The following is an 18,446-nucleotide window of genomic DNA, read 5'->3' as shown; positions in this document are numbered from 1 at the left end:
CCACATATGAATTAGAATCCGAACTAGCAGAGCTCCACAATGCAATGTGAATGGCCATCTCCCTAATGTAGCTGACCACTTTACCTAACTGGGCTGCACAGTGTTGAAAGACGCGTCATTTTCCAGAGAAATAAACAACTGTCTCACTAAGGCCTACAGCGCTTTTGGTCGCCTCAAACTGAGGGTATGGGGTAATTAGTAATAGGTTTCTTTACCTAGCAACAAAAATCAATGTTTATAAAGCCGTGGTTCTCACCACACTTTTGTAGGGCTCCGAGACCTGGGTTCTGTATCGAAGGCATTTAAGTTTTCTCGAAAGCTTCCATCAAAGGTGCTTTTACTCCATAATAGGTAAATGCTTGCACAGAGGAAATGGCTGAAAGAAGATGGCCTCAAAAAGAGACAGTTGGAAAGTTCTCACAAGGACTTGGTGAGACCCAAAGTCTTATTGAAGACAGACTCGAAAGACGAAAAACTAAACTAAACAGATCATCGGCTGACAATGGCTTTGTCTACACGAGCTGTGGAAAAATATATAGGTCGCAAACTGGGTCAGCGTAATAATGTGAAACACTGAGCTTATCTTTAACGTCGTAGTCGAAGACAATGCCAATAATACTTTGTAAATCACATGGTCATCGTTGACAAACAACACTCAATACTATACATTTTTTCTAACACATTCTGCAGTGAGGTCTATCCGTTAATTTCTCCCTGGTGGCGCGGTGGCCGAGTGGTAAAGCGCTTGGCTTACGAACCGATGGGGTCCCAGATTCGAATACTGGTGACGACTGAGATTTTTACTTTCGGGATCCTTAGGGCGCCTTTGAGTCCATCCAGCTCTAATGGGTACCTGACATTAATTCGGAAAAAGAAAAGGCGATTGGTCGATGTGCTGGCCACATGACATCCTGGTTAACCGTGGCCATCAGATGCAGATGAAATTCATCTGCCCTATATATCGGAAGGTCTGAAAAGGAAACTGTACTTTACTAATGTTTTCCTATCCTTAAATTTTTTTCTTTAGCCTCTAGATACGTATTCTTTTACTGTGCCTTTAAGTATAGCTATAACTAAATTCTATATTTCTTATCGCTCGATAGTTTATTCTTTTTTATTCAAAAAAAAAAATACAAGTGAGAAAGAATGTACTTGTTTAAAGCTTGTCTAGATGCGTTCATTGTATTACGTAGTTTTTAAATTGAACGCATGCAAATTACCGCAAAATTAATTTTTTTTAAACTTCGATATTTTCCTGTTTTAAATGAGACTGTCGTCTGACGTGCTCCTCCTGTTAATTTGCTTTTACCCCCCCCCACCCCAACTTGCTTACACTCAACATTCCACCTACTGTTTAAGCCTCCGCCTACTGACTTGTTTAGACTCCATCTACTGACTTGTTTAACCTCCGTCTACTGACTTGTTTAACCTCCGTCTACTGACTTGTTTAACCTACGCCTACTGACTTGTTCAACCTCCGTCTACTGAATTGTTTAACCTACGCCTACTGACTTTTTTAACCTCCGTCTACTGACTTGTTTAACCTCCGTCTACTGACGTGTTTAACCTCAGTCTACTGACTTGTTTAATCTCCATCTACTGACTTGTTTAACCTCCGTCTACTGACTTGTTTAACCTCCATCTACTGACTTTTTTAACTTCCATCTAATGACTTGTTTAACCTCATTCTACTGACTTGTTTAACCTACGCCTACTGACTTGTTAACCTACGCCTACTGACTTGTTTAACGTCATTCTACTGACTTGTTTAACTTCCTCCTACTGACTTGTTTAACCTCCATCTACTGACTTGTTTAACCTCCGCCTACTGACGTGTTTAACCTCAGTCTACTGACTTGTTTAATCTCCATCTACTGACTTGTTTAACCTCCGTCTACTGACTTGTTTAACCTCCATCTACTGACTTTTTTAACTTCCGTCTACTGACTTGTTTAACCTCCATCTACTGACTTGTTTAACCTCCATCTACTGACTTGTTTAACCTACGCCTACTGACTTGTTTAACCTCATCCTACTGACTTGTTTAACCTCCGTCTAGTGACTTGTTTAACATCCATCTACTGACTTGTTAAACCTACGCCTACTAACTTGTTTAACCTGCGTCTACTGATTTATTTAGCTTCAATCTAAAGACTTGTTTAACCTCATTCTACTGACTTGTTTAACCTACGCCTACTGACTTGTTAACCTACGCCTACTGACTTGTTTAACGTCATTCTACTGACTTGTTTAACTTCCTCCTACTGACTTGTTTAACCTCCATCTACTGACTTGTTTAACCTCCGCCTACTGACGTGTTTAACCTCAGTCTACTGACTTGTTTAATCTCCATCTACTGACTTGTTTAACCTCCGTCTACTGACTTGTTTAACCTCCATCTACTGACTTTTTTAACTTCCGTCTACTGACTTGTTTAACCTCCATCTACTGACTTGTTTAACCTCCATCTACTGACTTGTTTAACCTACGCCTACTGACTTGTTTAACCTCATCCTACTGACTTGTTTAACCTCCGTCTAGTGACTTGTTTAACATCCATCTACTGACTTGTTAAACCTACGCCTACTAACTTGTTTAACCTGCGTCTACTGATTTATTTAGCTTCCATCTAAAGACTTGTTTAACCTCATTCTACTGACTTGTTTAACCTACGCCTACTGACTTGTTAACCTACGCCTACTGACTTGTTTAACGTCATTCTACTGACTTGTTTAACTTCCTCCTACTGACTTGTTTAACCTCCATCTACTGACTTGTTTAACCTCCGCCTACTGACTTGTTTAACCTCCGTCTACTGACTTGTTTAGCCTCCGTCTACTGACTTGTTTAACCTCCATCTACTGACTTGTTTAACCTACGCCTACTGACTTATTTAACCTCCGTCTACTGACTTGCTTAACCTCAACCTACTAAATTGATTACCACCCTTGTACTGATTTGCTTACCCTTCACTTACTGACTCACTTACCTACCGCGTACTGATCTGCTTACCCATCGCCTACTATTTTATTTTACCTCTTGAGACTGACTTTGTTACCCTCCGCCAACTGACATCCATCGCCTATGGACTTGCTTACCCATCGCCTATGGACTTGCTTACCCATCGCCTATTGACTTGCTTACCCATCGCCTATGGACTTGCTTACCCATCGCTTATAGACTTGCTTACCCATCGCCTATTGACTTGCTTACCCTCCGCGTACTAACTTGCTTACCCTCCACCAACAGACTTGCTTACCCTCCGCGTACCAACTTGCTTACCCTCCACCAACTGACTGGCTTACCCTTCACCAACAGACTTGCTTACCCTCCGCGTACTAACTTGCTTACCCTCCACCAACTGACTGGCTTACCCTTCACCAACTGGCTTGCTTACCCTCCGCCTACTAACTTGCTTACCCTCCACCAACAGACTTGCTTACCCTCCGCCTACTAGCTTGCTTACTCTCCACCAACTGACTTGCTTACCCTCAGCCTACTAGCTTGCTTACCCTTCACCAACTGACTTGCTTACCCTCCTTCTAACTAACTTGCTTGCCTACAGTTTGCCCGGAGAAGACGTTTGGAGACCAGTGTGAACAACTTTGTGAGCAATGCGTTCCGGGCTGCGACCCAGTTTCTGGCATCTGTACCAGGTGCGAGGACGGCTACACTAATATCTTAAAGGCATGCCAAGATGGTAAGTTCCAAAAAGTCTCACGTCTCAATGCGCGTTAAAATAAAGAGCAAATAATAAGGCTAGTCTTCGAGTCCAAAGATTAGTGAAAAATGCCGTATTTCCCGTGGCTGCGCAGACCCAGCTGTGACCTACATATTTTGCCACTCCAGGGCAAGCATAACCATTGTCCGCAGGTGGTCGATTTAGATTTTCTTTTCGCCGTCTGCGTTTCTCCTCGGCAGCAGATTTTCTTTTGGTCTCAAATGTGTATCCCGCGGCTTTCGTGGGTGACCTCCAGCTGTCTCGTTCTGAGGCCTCATGCAACCAGCTGCTCTCTTCTATGTCAGCCAAGGAAAGTTTACGCCTAAGTTGGTGTTTGAAGCGTTTCCGTGGGGCGCCTCTGTTACGTCGACCACCTTTTAGCTCATCAAAAAAGATTGCCTTTGGCATACGTTCGTCTCCCAAACGGGATACGTGCCCTACTCAGCGTAACTGTCGGACCAAAAGAAGTCCCTCTATACTGTCCATACCGGCGTTCGTAAGGACATCGCTGTTTGTAGTGCGGTCTTGCCACCGTATGTCTATGATGGAGCGCAAGCATCTTTGGTGGAAGCGCTGAAGAAGTCTTAGTTGTTTCCTGTATAGTGTCCATGTCTCAGAGCCATACAGAAAACAACTGACAGATATCACAACTGAAGATTGGGAGTTTAATATACGACACATATTTATAGATCTTCCACATTTTGGTGAATCAACAATGTATATAAGATATATACACACACACACACACATACACACACACACTCTCTCTCACACACACACACACACACAGAGAGAGAGAGAGAGAGAGTAGCGTAGCAACAATGGCGCGATAGGGTTTTTTTTTGCACTCGGAGGACTAGTATAAATCGGCATTTGTAAGGGAAAGTGAGTTGACTAGATCAATAAGAATTTAAATGTTTAAGGTTTGTGCATTATTTTAATTCATTCATTGTTCCATTATATTTATTGTTTTCAAAATATTTACTTTTTTTTTGAGGTAAATCTTATTACTAAAGAATGAAGTTTATTAAAGTAAAGTGACTTTTAAATTGTCAGTATATCGTTTCGTTACATTCTGAGGCAGGGGTTCTCAAGCTGTGGGTTGCGACCCCTTTGGGGGTCGATTGACGATTTGCCAGAGGTCGCCTAAGAACATCGAAAAAAATTGATTATCTTGGGGTCTATTTTTCTATTGCTGTTGGGGGGGGGGGGTCGCGGCAGAGTGGGGGATTGTAAAAAGGGGTCGCCGAGCCTAAAAGGTTGAGAACCGCTGTTCTAAGGTATTCTGTACTGTGGCATTTTACGTCTCGAGGGACGATCTTTTCCCTTTGCAACTTCTTGTGTGACTAAAGAGGCCAACGCTTGATGCACAGCCCTGGTCCACAGGTTTGGCACATATAATCACCAGGCGCCGTTGCATTTTCACCCTTCTTACTACTACTGTTGTGTATGGCATTATGTTAGACTTTAACAATAATAACAATAACAATATTGAAAACTTTCTATCATGTTTCAAAGTCTTCTATTAAATATAATTATTATTTTTTTATCAATATTTCTTTCTCTAATATTACGGTATGTATTGACTTGTTGAAATACGTGAATTATTTGTTCAAGTAAACTGTAAACATTGTTTCTTTGGTGTAAAAGCTTTGACGATGTGAAACATTTCTTGATGTGAAATATTTCTCACAATGATAATTACAAGCAAAAAAAAAAATATTATAAGATACTTTTAAAAATACACAAACCTCCCTTCACTACTTATAGGGCGATTGGTCTTTTCTTCATAACAATCGAACTTTCGATAAAAAAAAACAACACCTTTTCCCCCACCTCCCCTTTCTTTCAACGAACAAAGAACCATTGTTAAGTTATTACATAGACGTACTACACTTTGTAATAATCCAATGATAAGCCTATACATCTTCCTAGACTTTCTTGAGTGCTCATTTATTAAACTCCTGAATCAATAATACGATAAATTCGAACATTCCCGAAAGCGATATTTCTTTTAAAACCGATTTTGGATCTAGATCTAGACCAAGTTTTCTATCCAAATTTAAAATTAATTTATTTCTTTCCAACGAGCTAGTAAATTCTTTTGAGATTAGTGTTTAGGCTCACCCTCCACACTCCAGGTTCCATAAAGTTCTGACTTTAACAAAGGTACTGTAAAAAACAACAACAAAAAAAAACAAAAAAAAACATAGTCAGTTGTTTTTTTTTAATCGCAGTACGTTTTGAATTATCCGTCCATTCAACACAGGCCTTACCCACAATTAGACTTCCAATTATTGTAAGTAATTTTAATATTTTTCCTTGGAAACTGAGCTTCAGATCCGGACTAACTTTCTACTGCGTAGGTGAACCACAAGCTTATAGTGCTTCCTAAACTTTTTGTCTCCTGTGAAGATAATGTCATACATTCAGTCGTCTGTTGTTACCGGTCGTTGACTTGTAGCACCAAACTGCTGGTAGACAACTTAATTATTTTAGGCGTGATACATCTCAACTCAAAGACAAGCATATATATAATTTTTAATTAATAAAAATTCAAAAAGTTTGAATAATTCCTTTTGTGAACAAAACTAGATAGAACTTTAGGTTTAGTATAGACAAAAGAAAATTGTGATCAATGAAATAAATGTAGTAGACTTTAGTAATAAAATTTCTTAACAAAGTCGAACTCACTACAATAACACAATCTTTCAGTCTGACGTTCTGGAGTCGTCTGTCCTAACTAAGACCAAGTGACGACATTGCCACGTATCTTGCATCATTCACAACCAATCGCTTACCTCTTCCCACCGTCTCCATAGAAACACACACTCACACACACTCTCCATAACATCAGGACATTCGCAGTGTGGAAAGTCATCAGGTTCCTATACTTGTGACAAACAAAGTACATTCGGAACATCTGAAGATTCGGCTTGTGACACGGACTCCTAGCAGGTTATATGGCTAACCAGTGATATTGACCTTTCCAATGACCCGAAGCTTGAGGACCTCGTTCTCTTTACCCCATGAGGCAGATGTGTATTGTATGTATTGTCTGTCTTATTGTATTGTTTTGTCGGAACTGTACTATCCATTTAGATATAGCAAGGCTCTATTTGGTTTCAGTCACACTCAACTTACCAGAAGGGGCATAAATTCGTATTCTTGAACCCTGACTAACGAGTACCTTGCTACGCCACTGCACACAGACACACACACACAGAAACACTTAAAAAGTAGAAATTTTTCTGCTAAATAATTTCGAAAAAAAAAAGTGCATTATAAATAAATACTTTGATGAATAAACGTGACGGGAAACAATGGTAAGGGATTGTGTTCGATTCCGAAGATTAAAGACCAAGTCCAGTATTTGACGTGACCACACAAACCAAGTAGAAAAACCTCCATATTCTATCACATTTGATGCAGGCAAAGCCGTTGTCTTTCCTTTTCATTGCTTGCACCCGTCCCCGGCAATGACTTTTCCTTGCGTCTCTAATGTGCGTCCCGCGGCCTTCGTGAGAGCTCTCCAATTGCCTTTTTCAGAGACCATCTTCTACAACCTGCAGCCCCCTCCGTTCGGAATAACTTACTTAGGCCTAGGTCTTCCGCTCCGTTCGGCGCATTACGCGTCAAGCTGTCTCCACAAAGATCTGTCACTGGCAATATCTGAAGCCTCCTCCCACTTGGTGTCCACTGTTCTGAGGTCCTTCATGAAGGTGTGGCGCCAAGTTATACGAGGACGCCCCTGTTTGCTGTTTGCGCTTTCCTCGTATTGGCCTCCATGTCATTGAAACTCGGAATATGCGAAACATAAAATAGCAACATAAGAATACAGAAAATTCAGTAGACGCTATATCAATATTCAACAGAATGCCCACCAATGACCTTCGGCAAGGATTGTAGTGGTGACTGCGCCAAGAAATGCAATGACGATTGTCTGAACAAGGTCGACGGGACGTGCAGGGCGACAAGTCAGTACACCAGGGGCCTGAGAGGAGGCAACTCAAACAGTAAGTTTCCGAAGATAATTAATAATAATAATAATAATAATAATAATCTTTATTGTCCGTATGGAAATTTGTCTTACAATTTGTGCATTACCCCAAACAAAAAAACAGTATAACTATAAGAAACCAAAGTGTACATTCACACCAGACTCACTCATAATTTACATGTGACAAAGTTTATTCCAGATTGTTCTTCTTTAATGATTTTATTGCCAGGAGAACAAAAGAGTGTTTGTGTCTGTTTGTCTTTGCTATCGGTGTCTTGTATCTTTTTTGTGATGGTAAAATCACAAAATCCAGACACAAAGAGTAATTCTCTATTTCGAGGATCTTGTTATCTTTTTTATATATGTTTGTCTCAAACAACTTCCCAAATGGGGGTTTGTTTTTTGCCAATGATTTTACCAGCAGCATTTAGGATTCTATAAATTTTATTTTTATTTTTAATGCTCAGATTGCCATACCAGGCAGTGATATTGAAACTTAAAATTTTGCAGATATGAGCGTGATAAAACATAGCCAAGGCCTTTTCGCTAACATTAAACGAGGACAGTTTTCTTAGTAGTCGTAATCTTTGCTGCCCTTTTTTTGCTGATATAATCAGTATAATTTTAGCGTTTTATTGTGCCACTGTGGCGTTGTGTTTTTACTATATGATTGTGTCGTTGGCACAATTCTTATTTTAATTTGTATATATCTATTTAAGACCCAAACGTAAACTTACGCCGAGGGTCGATAGAGTAACACACCAGAAAAGAAACGTCCTTATCACTTGTTTACTCCTTTGAACACGTAGAGCTATATTCAATCGTCTGCCCCTTGACGTCGTAGATGTGCTGTGACAGTTCACGGATAGCAGGATATCAAGAGAGAGGCCGATCCATTGTTTTGTGTTTTCCAGCAAGCTATTCTTCGGACGACCCTTTCTTCGTACTCCATCCACTGTGCCTTGAAGAATGCGCCATGTCTTACAATATGACCAAACCAACTCAGCTTTATTTGTTTTTTTAACTTTCACAACCGTATAGGAGTACAGGGCCGCTAACGAAGAATACTGTTTAAAAAATCCACAATAATAAATGAGTTTTCACTCTAAATCCTTACAATGACAATGAATCCTCAAAAGCCGAAGTGTCGCCAACTCCTGATTTTTTTTCCACATGGTTGACTTCGGAAGACTTTCCCATATTTGGGTATAGCTGGAAGCCGGCGGAGGTTAACTTTTCCTTCTACTAGGTGGGTAGCCAACAAAGGCTCACGAGCCCATCCATATTGCTGGTTGAGACGCTATTTTTTTGCCTTTACCCCTTCTCCTGATAGCGATTACCGAAAGATCTAAGCCACATGTTGGACTAGTTGTCAGAATGTTTTTGGAAGCATTTTATAAATAATGGGGAAGGTTTAATCCATTACCGCTTCTGACGGTTAGACTATTTAGTGGCTCGATGATTAGAACCTGTGTCTTCACCAGGGTCTATGTCAGCCGCTGTGACCCGCAAACCCGGCACCCCCCCCCCTCTTAGTGACGTCACTGACTAGGAAAAGTCAATCACTTATTTCTTTATTCACAGGTAGCGTATTCTTTGGACTTATTTGGTTCTTTTTGCCGGGCTGTGCTCTCTGTTTCCTGTCATACCTGTAAGTGTTGCTATTAATATTTGCGTGATAGAACAAAGAGATAATGAGCTGGTCATTACCTTAGTTACTTAGCTCTCTGTACAGTATAAGGGGAACGCTAATTATCCTACAACTGCACTGTAAAACACTTTATCCCTTATAATAGGGCAATGGTGGCTTATCAAAGGTTATTATATGTAAGCTTAAAGGAAAAAGAGATTTTCTTACTGTATGCGTCATAACATGAAGATTTAATCCGTTGGTTATAGAGTTACGTAGCGAATGCTTATGTACACAGTAAAGAGCCATCACTTATTATTCGACATGTGCAATAGACAACACTATTATTCTGTACAAGCCGATCAGCGGCGTAGCATACGCCGCTATTTAGTGACAGGTAAACACTTCCTGAAAGACACAGTTGTCCAAATAGGGTGGGTTTCGGGAAAGCGACTGTGTGCGCATGCCAGGAGGAAGGCGCGGGTGCGAGGGCGGGAGGAGGTTTAGAGAGTCGGCGAACTTGCGTGGTGTCCCGGATGGCTGGGCGACTTTTTCTCACCCCCTCTTTTTTTTTTCTGAGCCGCCCTCTCTGTCGAAGCGAAAGTTCGTGGAATAACTCTTATCCGACTGGAAGAAATAAAAGAGTTATCTTTCTATGACTTTTTTTTTTTATCTAGGGTTAACGAGTCGGGGTGCGTGCGTGATGTCCCGCATGGTTGGGCGACGTAGATCATTATATACATTTAGATAGTAAGGGGGTGGTAGCATACCAAAGGTTTTTTGCTTTCTGTGGGTTTAAAAGAAGGTACATTTCTTATTCCACATGCTAGGACGAATTTTGTATAAGTGCTTATTCTGTCCTAGTTCCGTTAGAGCATAGAATGGGCTGCCTGAACCAGCCAGGATAACCAAGAGTTTAATTTCCCTTATTAACATGCGTGACTAGATTGATACATGAAACACGTAGGGCGTCGTAATTATCTTCGCGTTTGAAGTAACGTCTGTAATTGATAAGATAAGATAAGATAAGATAAGAAAGCAAACCTTGTCAATTACTGGAATATAAAAAAATCTGCCGCTACAGAATTGAGTTGATTAGTCACTCCAGGTTCTGCACTGTCTCTAGACGAAACTAAAACCGATAACTCATCTGGTCGCATCCATTGTCTTCTGAGAAAGAAGTAATCAGATAGATAGATAGATAGATAGATAGATAGATAGATAGATAGATAGATAGATAGATAGATAGATAGATAGATGGATGGATGGATGGGATGGATGGATGGATACCTGGATGGATTATGGATGGATACCTAGATAGATAGATAGATAGATAGATAGATAGATAGATAGATAGATAGATAGATAGATAGATAGATAGATAGATAGATATGGATGAATGGATACCTGGATGGATTATGGATGGATACCTAGATAGATAGATAGATAGATAGATAGATAGATAGATAGATAGATAGATAGATAGATAGATAGATAGATAGATAGATAGATAGATAGATGGATGGATGGGATGGATGGATGGATACCTGGATGGATTATGGATGGATAGATAGATAGATAGATAGATAGATAGATCAGCCGAATTAAGTTAGTCTATAATTTTGTTTTCAATATTATTCCCATTTATTCTGCCCCTCTCTCTTCCCTAGATTAGCTAGCTACAAGACTTACTCAGCACGTCGGTGATTAAGAAATGGTGACGCTGGGATAACATATAAACTTAACCTTTGCTTTATCTTTCTTGTAAATACAAGTGAAATATTCCAATCAACTTGACTTTAGTCTTGGCACTATTTTTTTGTTAGTGTTCTGAGCGAATGCATTTATTTTGTCTCTTGCGTTGTACGGCTTCATAGTCATTCGTCTTAAGTTCTATTGAGAGCATCTGGCTGCAGGCTGCTTAGGAACGAGACAGCTGGAGATTTCTTATGAAGGCTCATGGATACACATTTGAGACCAAAAGAAAATCCACTGCTGCGGAAGACGTAGGTTGCGAAAATATAATTGACACAAGCCTATAATTTTAAAATGCGCAATTATATCCGGGTGTTGCGCATTAGTAATGAAGTGAGTTATTAAACTGCGCCACTATAATAGAGTGAATGTCTAATGTGTCCTCATTGAAATTATTTTGTCTACAAACGTAGAGCTTTAGAAATGTTATTCTGCAGAGCTAAAAAGTGAACAAAATTTATCATACAAGATAAGATAAGATAGATAAGATAATTTTTATTGATCCAATCAAATGGAAATTCGATTTGACGACAATTGACCTCCTCGGCGTAACTACTGTAACAATAACAATATAGATGCAAATACGAACAAAATTCACACACGAAACACATACACACACACAACCAGCGCTTTATAAATTAATTAGACTTCTATGAACTAACTTCTCGATGACGACAGATGATCTTGTAAGACTCTGACCTAAAGTGGGATAAAGCAGCTTCTAAATCTTTCTGTTTTAGTCCTAAAGGAAAGGAGACGACCACTTCGTTCAGATCGTATGTAACAGTGGTTTAATGGGTGCAGGTTGTCTTTAAGAATCGTGTGTGTTTTGGAAAGGTATCTATCATGAAATAGCTCTTCAAGAGATGATAGCTATGTTCCAGTGATATACGATGCTTTTTTAGCGGCCCCCGTAAGGGGAAAAAGCCGCTATTAGGTTTGTGCAAAATGTCCGTCTGTCCGTCTGTCACACTCAGATCTCGAAAACTAGAAGAGATATGAAAAATATTATTTCATCATTAAATCCGGCTTGAAATGTTTAGGTGCAACGGCTACTTTTGGTTTTCTAAAAGCAAACCGTTTAATTTATAAAATTAATTATGCAAGCGATTTTTTCATAAAAATACACCAATTCTAAAACAATTACGTAAATGTAAGGGAGGCAATGTTACAATATGCTAACAAAGATGGACAATTTCTGTGTATTTTCAGTATCACTAAGTCAAATATATTTTTAAAATGTACAGGAAATGTTTACAACAAATACAAATAATAGTTAAAGACGTTTTTTCTGGTTAACTAGCTGCTAAAATTAAAAGAAAACATTTCTGTTTGTTTATAAAGGCTAATAATGCACTTTGTATGTAAATATCACGCACATTTTTTTAAATGGACTTTTTATGCAGCGATTTTCGTGCAGTAGCGTAACGTCGCAACATGATCAGGTGCTAAACCAATTCCTTAAACTTTTTTTAAAAATCAGATTTTATTTATTTTTTGTTTAGTGCCCCCATCCGAATAAAAGAAGCTTATTTTTGTGCGTTTTGTCTGTTGGTCGGTCTGTCCGTCACGATTAGATTTAAAAAACTAGAACTCTAAAAGCTATTGAAAATCTGATTTACCCTTTAATGTTCCTCCCATAACATCTCAATAGTTTTAAGTATCTAAAATTGATTGTTCCGGATTTTTTTGTGCAAAACTAATCAACGCCAACAAATGTTTGTTTGCTCTTCTAACTTATATTACATTCAATTTCCATGCTTAAACGTTGCAAAAACACATTATCAATAATATTTTGTTCCGTTTTTTATGTAAATAGCATATTAATGCTAAATCATAATCTCTATACTGACTTATATTTCATTAAGTGAAAAATGTTCCGGATATTGTTTTATAAAACATGAATTATGCCTAATGATTGTTTGAAATCGCATAAGGCTTTTAAAAAAAGTAATTTACTAGAATTGATTACTGAAAATTACTTTTAATTTTCTTGTAAAACATAACATAGAAGTTTTGTAATCGATAAAGAAAGTTCCGGATTTTGTTTCTTACAAATCGTCGCCAGAAATTTCCGAATTTATTTAAAAATCTACTAACGCCAAATAATTGTTTGAACTCCCTCTTCTAATTAATAAACAAATAATCTTCTCATTTACGAAATAATGTTTTTACGGATTTTTATGAAAAATATTTTAACTCACTACTCTCTTACAGTACATTCAACTTTCTACCTAAAACATTAAAAAATCTAATTATCGTTAATATTATGTTCCGATTTTTAAGGAAAACAGAATCCAAACATCAAAGTAAGGTATGAAAATCTCTCCACGTGGCTGTAGTACATCTAATTTTTATACGAGACCATCCAAAAAATTTAATTAACGGTATTACATTTATCTGAAATTCTCTTTTTCTTTTACTATTTATACAAACATCCGGAACAATCTATTATATAAACTTTTCAATTGTGTTCATACCTAAAAATTATTGCGATGTTTTGAAACGTAAAATAAAGGTTAATCAATTTTTAATAACTTTTAGTTGTTTTTTTTTTATATCAAGATAACGGACAGACCGACTGACAGACAAAACGCAAAAACAATGTGGCTTTGATCCTTTTTAAATAATATCTATTAGAACTCAGTGCACCAATGTCTATGAACCCTCGTTAAATATCTCGTGTAAATAAAGACATTTTTTTTTATGGTACCGGTACTAGCCTATTGTGAGGTAATGGAATTTTTTTTCTTTGACGTCATATGAATGGACTCTTTAAATGTAATGTTAAAAGAACGCACTCGGTGCACCAATGTCTATTAACCCTCGAAAAAATTGCTTGTATTAATGAAAACATATTTTAGTCTAACTAAGCCGTGTGACGTAGTGTTTTTTTTTTCCTTTGACGTCACATGGAATGAATTCTTTAAATGAAATGCTAAAAGAACGCACTCGGTGCACCAATGTCTATGAACACTCGATAAAAGGCTCGTAATGATGAAGGCGATTTTTATTCTAGCTAGGCCGTGTGACGTAGTGTTTTTTTTTCCTTTGACGTCATATGGAATGAATTCTTTAAATGAAATGCTTAAAGAACGCACTCGGTGCACCAAAGTCTATGAACACTCGATAAATGGCTCTTATAGATGAAGGCGATTTTTAGTCTAGCTAGGCCGTGTGACGTAGTGTTTTTTTTCCCTCTGACGTTATATGCAGTGGCGTAACTAAGGGGGGGGGGAGGGGGGGAGAAATTTAAAATCCCCCCGGGCCCCCACCTAGGGGGGGCCCCCAAATGGGTGTCCGAAATTTATTTGTAAATACATAAATTAATATATTGGATTGACAAATAGTGTCAACGGGTTATTTTTTTTAAAACATTTATGGATTAAAAATTTATCACAAAGACTAAACCTAGATCTAGGTCTATCAGTACGTTGACTTTGTTGACATTTTAAAAATATTTTTTCCCAAAGAGATCAAAGTTTTTTCTTTAAAGTTTGTTTTACATTTTAAACTTGTTGCCACGAATAAAACTGCATGATATACAGCGAATTCCAGGTATCTTGTTACCTTTACTAATAATAGATCTAATTGGCGAGTATTTTATGGCTACACTAATTAACCTTGAAGCAAAATTTACAGAATCGAGTATAACAGATTCAAAAGTTATTCTTAATAATGCTAGAATAGTCCATTATTCGGGTTTGGCGTCTATAATTTCAGAATTAAACTTCACACTCGAGTTATTACCCCTCTATTCATCTTTCCTCAATCCAATGGAAACTCTATTTTTATTTCCATCTAATCCTTTTGCTTTCGCACAAAACATAAACAACAAACAATGACGTAATATCATATAATATTAGCACATCCTTCCTTTTGAAGTTATTATCACACCCTTCCTTTTAAAGTTCTTAAGAGTGATATCTACTAGCATTTGCGGGGCCCTATGCGAAACGGATCGCGCGGGGCCTAGTTTGGGTAGGGATGAGCATAATGTCAATATTATTTTTTTTGAATTAGAAAATAGGCCTACTTTCGTCTTTGCAATACATTTTTATCAAATGAAAGCTCGCAATGCCACTTTTTATTTATTGGCACCCCAAAATGTCCATTTCGTCTATTCTTAAGGAGATTTGAATAAATTCAAAAAAAGTTCAGGACTTTATCGTATATTTTGCCTTTTCATGAGATTTCCTGGAGGCCCTGGAAAATCAGGAGGTCGCGAAAACCCTGTTATTTTATATACGTTATAGGGTTTAATTTAATAATGTACACTTAGAATTAGCGCGCGTCCTATGAAAGCGCGGGGCCCACTGCGACCGCATAGGCTGCAGTGGCGTAAGGCCAGCCCTGTCTACTAGGAACTTTAACAATTCGTCCACTTCTGGTTGTCTTGACTGGCACAACAAGTTCTCTAGACGTTGGTCTATAACTGTCTGTTTCGTTTGTTCCAACAGTTTGCAGTTCATTGTCTCCATCGGTATCATAGTACCCAGAGATGTCTTCATCGAAACTCTTATTCAAAAAGCGTTGATTTCTTCTGTATGTTTTTCCGTTTGTCTTTATGATGTAAGATCTGGGTGCTGAATGTTTTTTTTTATCACAACTGCTTTCTGCCATGTTTGACCTAGACGAACTCTCCGACAGAATAATCTTTAGGTAGTCTTGCTTTTGCATTGTATTTCACTTTGCTTTTCATCTGTCGTTCGTTGAGTAATGTCTCTGCATTTTCAGCTACCGATGGTTTCAATAGTTTAGGATCAGTTGGAATGATTCCCTGAGTCTTCTTCTCGTCATCAGTTGTGATGGTGAATACGGCAGTCCACTTATCGGAGTATTTCTATACTCGAGCATAACGAGATATGGATCTTTCCCACTTTTGTATGCTCTGAATCCTTTTGCTTTCGCACAAAACATAAACAACCAACAATGACGTAATACCATATAATATTAGGACAGAATCTTCTTCATGCAGTGGAAAATTAAGATTTTTTTGCCTATCTTGAATTCTGGTCAAAGCTCTTGCGCCCAAGTTCGGAAGAAACTACAAAAGTCTGGACTGCATATACGGGAAGCTGCTAAAGAAATTAGTACCCTTTCATGCTTTCTGCAAAATGATGAGAAACTGACAAAAACCCAATCCATCAAAAAAGCAAAAGAAGGTAGTGAATACTATGGATTCCCTGTAATCAAAACAACCAGAAGAAAGAAAAGACTTGATGGGAAGTTGAGTTCTAATGTAGGACTGTCAATAGAACTGCAATTCAAACGTGTTGCGACAGAAGTGCTGGACAGATTTCATATGGAGATGAAGGTCAGATTTCAAAGGCTGGAAAGAAAATGGATACCTTTGTGTTTCTTCTAGAACCAAGACACCTGTTAGATGAAGACCCGCTTATGACAAACTGTGCTACTTTTCCTATTTGTATGATGAAATAAATGGAAAATCGCTTTTTCAATGATGTCATTGATGCACAAGCACTTTTCATCAACAAACCAGTAATACAACCACCAATAGACATATTGAGGAAACAGCCTTCATATGGTAATTACGTGTGCTCAAACTTTGCTACCTCCTCCGAATACCGCTAACTCAGGCCACTTCCATTACGTCATGTGAGAGATCATTCTCAAAGCTCAAGTTCATCAAAAGCTATCGCAGGAGCACAATGACACAAGAAAGGCTTATCATGGCTTTAATGCCAGTGAAGTCACAAATACCAGAAATTGTATCGATGTGGATGATGTTATAGATGTCTTTTCTGCACAGAATGCATGACGTTAAGCGATATCAATTGAGATTTGTCACTTGTGCATTATTTAACTAATAAACAAAGGTATTATTCATTACAAGAGTCTTGATTACTTTTTGTTTAGTTTACTGATATACTGAACCAATTTGATTTGGGGCTTATATATTTTTGCGTACATTATTCCATGTCATATGTCGAATGTCAAAATGCAAGGGGCCCCCAAAGAGGTCAATCCCCCCGGGCCCCCAAATCCCTAGTTACGCCCCTGGTTATATGGAATTAATTCTTCAAATGAAATGAAAAAAGAACTCGGTATAGTAATGTTTATTAAGCCTCGTTATGTGACTCGCGTTTAAAAAAGGAATGATATCTTGATTTAGATCTAATCTAGATTTTTTAAACTAGATCTAGATTTTTATTACAGTATATCTAGATCTGGATTTATATTCTAATTAAAATTATTTTAGAGTCTAGATCTAGAATTTCTAGATCTAGTTTAGACTAAAATAGACTAGATTAAGATGTAGAATTTCAATTTCTAAACTTAAAGTGTAAAAAAAAGTGTAGATTTTCATTTCCAAACGTTTTGATCAATATTGTAATGTTTTAATATACTAAAACTAATCTACTATTTTTTTATTAAATTTAAATTTAAATTTACGGCAAATGAATCTTTGAAACATTATTACTTTTGACCATCGGATGGCTGCCTGGTCGTGCGGTTTGCGCGCTGGACTGTCGTTCAGATTTATGGATGGCCCAGGGTTCAAACCCTGCCCGCTCCCATCCCCCGTCGTCCTGCGGGAGGTTTGGACTAGGAAGTAATTATCTTCAACTCTGAAGGAACATCCGAAACGTGTAAAACATTTTACATCAAAATTAAATCACCTCTTGAATATTATTTGCGAATATGCAGATCCGACAGGAATCCGACTTCGACGGGGGCCGCCTCTGAGTTTGTGTAACACAAACTCTCTTTGTAATCTTGTTAATTAGTCTATTTAGTCTATGTCTTTGTGCCAGTGAAGTATTACCATAAAAGCAGGTGATGACAAAGTTAATTAGACTGCAGATGGTCGCTGTATAGAAAAATTTAATTGTTGCTAAGTCGATTTTAAATGTTCAAAAAGAGATCGTAACTTTTTTTTTTAAAAGCTTATCAACACTTTATGGTGTATCCCAGACACACCAACAAGCTAGCTATTTATAGCATTTCCGCCACCTATCAAAATATCAAACACTGCAGTTTCTACAAAAACAGCACCGACAAACAAAGAAGGAACAATTAATTGTTTCATTTATGAATCGCATTTTATTGCATACAAAATAACAAATCGTCTAGGTGATAAGGAAAGTAGAAAAACAATGTTCAACTGTGTGAAAAACGGGTACAAAAAAGCTTTGAATTTATACAGGCAAGTTCTATAAATAATCATGAACATCCGTGATGTTTAAGAAAAGGTCAAAAATATAATACAAATAGTATAAAAATGCATGTATGTACATCAAACATCGTAACATGTAAAAAAAAAAAGTATTATATATTGTAACAATTGTAACCGCTGTTCAATTTCGTTTTTGAAT

The 18,446-nt window shown here is 37.8% G+C and overlaps 1 protein-coding gene across 3 annotated transcripts in view; it reads left to right on the top strand.

Annotated features, from left to right (window-relative positions):
• The window catches only part of LOC106065480 (uncharacterized), a 29,678-nt gene extending 18,541 nt beyond the window's left edge, over positions 1–11,137 (top strand). For 2 of the 3 annotated variants that reach the window (XM_056016655.1, XM_056016654.1), the window contains exons 13-16: positions 3,566–3,700; positions 7,597–7,737; positions 9,306–9,372; positions 11,022–11,137. In XM_056016655.1, coding sequence (XP_055872630.1) covers positions 3,566–3,700; positions 7,597–7,737; positions 9,306–9,372; positions 11,022–11,058 — 380 coding nt within the window. In that variant the 3' untranslated portion in view covers positions 11,059–11,137. The remainder of the gene's footprint in view (positions 1–3,565; positions 3,701–7,596; positions 7,738–9,305; positions 9,373–11,021) is intronic. The other variant, XM_056016656.1, reaches the window with a different exon arrangement.
• The last annotated feature ends 7,309 nt before the right edge of the window (positions 11,138–18,446 follow it).

This window comes from Biomphalaria glabrata, chromosome 18 (genome assembly GCF_947242115.1).
Source record: "Biomphalaria glabrata chromosome 18, xgBioGlab47.1, whole genome shotgun sequence".
Lineage (NCBI taxonomy): Eukaryota > Metazoa > Mollusca > Gastropoda > Planorbidae > Biomphalaria > Biomphalaria glabrata.
The sequence above is the reverse complement of the archived record's forward strand: the minus strand, read 5'-3'. Positions and strand labels throughout refer to the sequence as shown.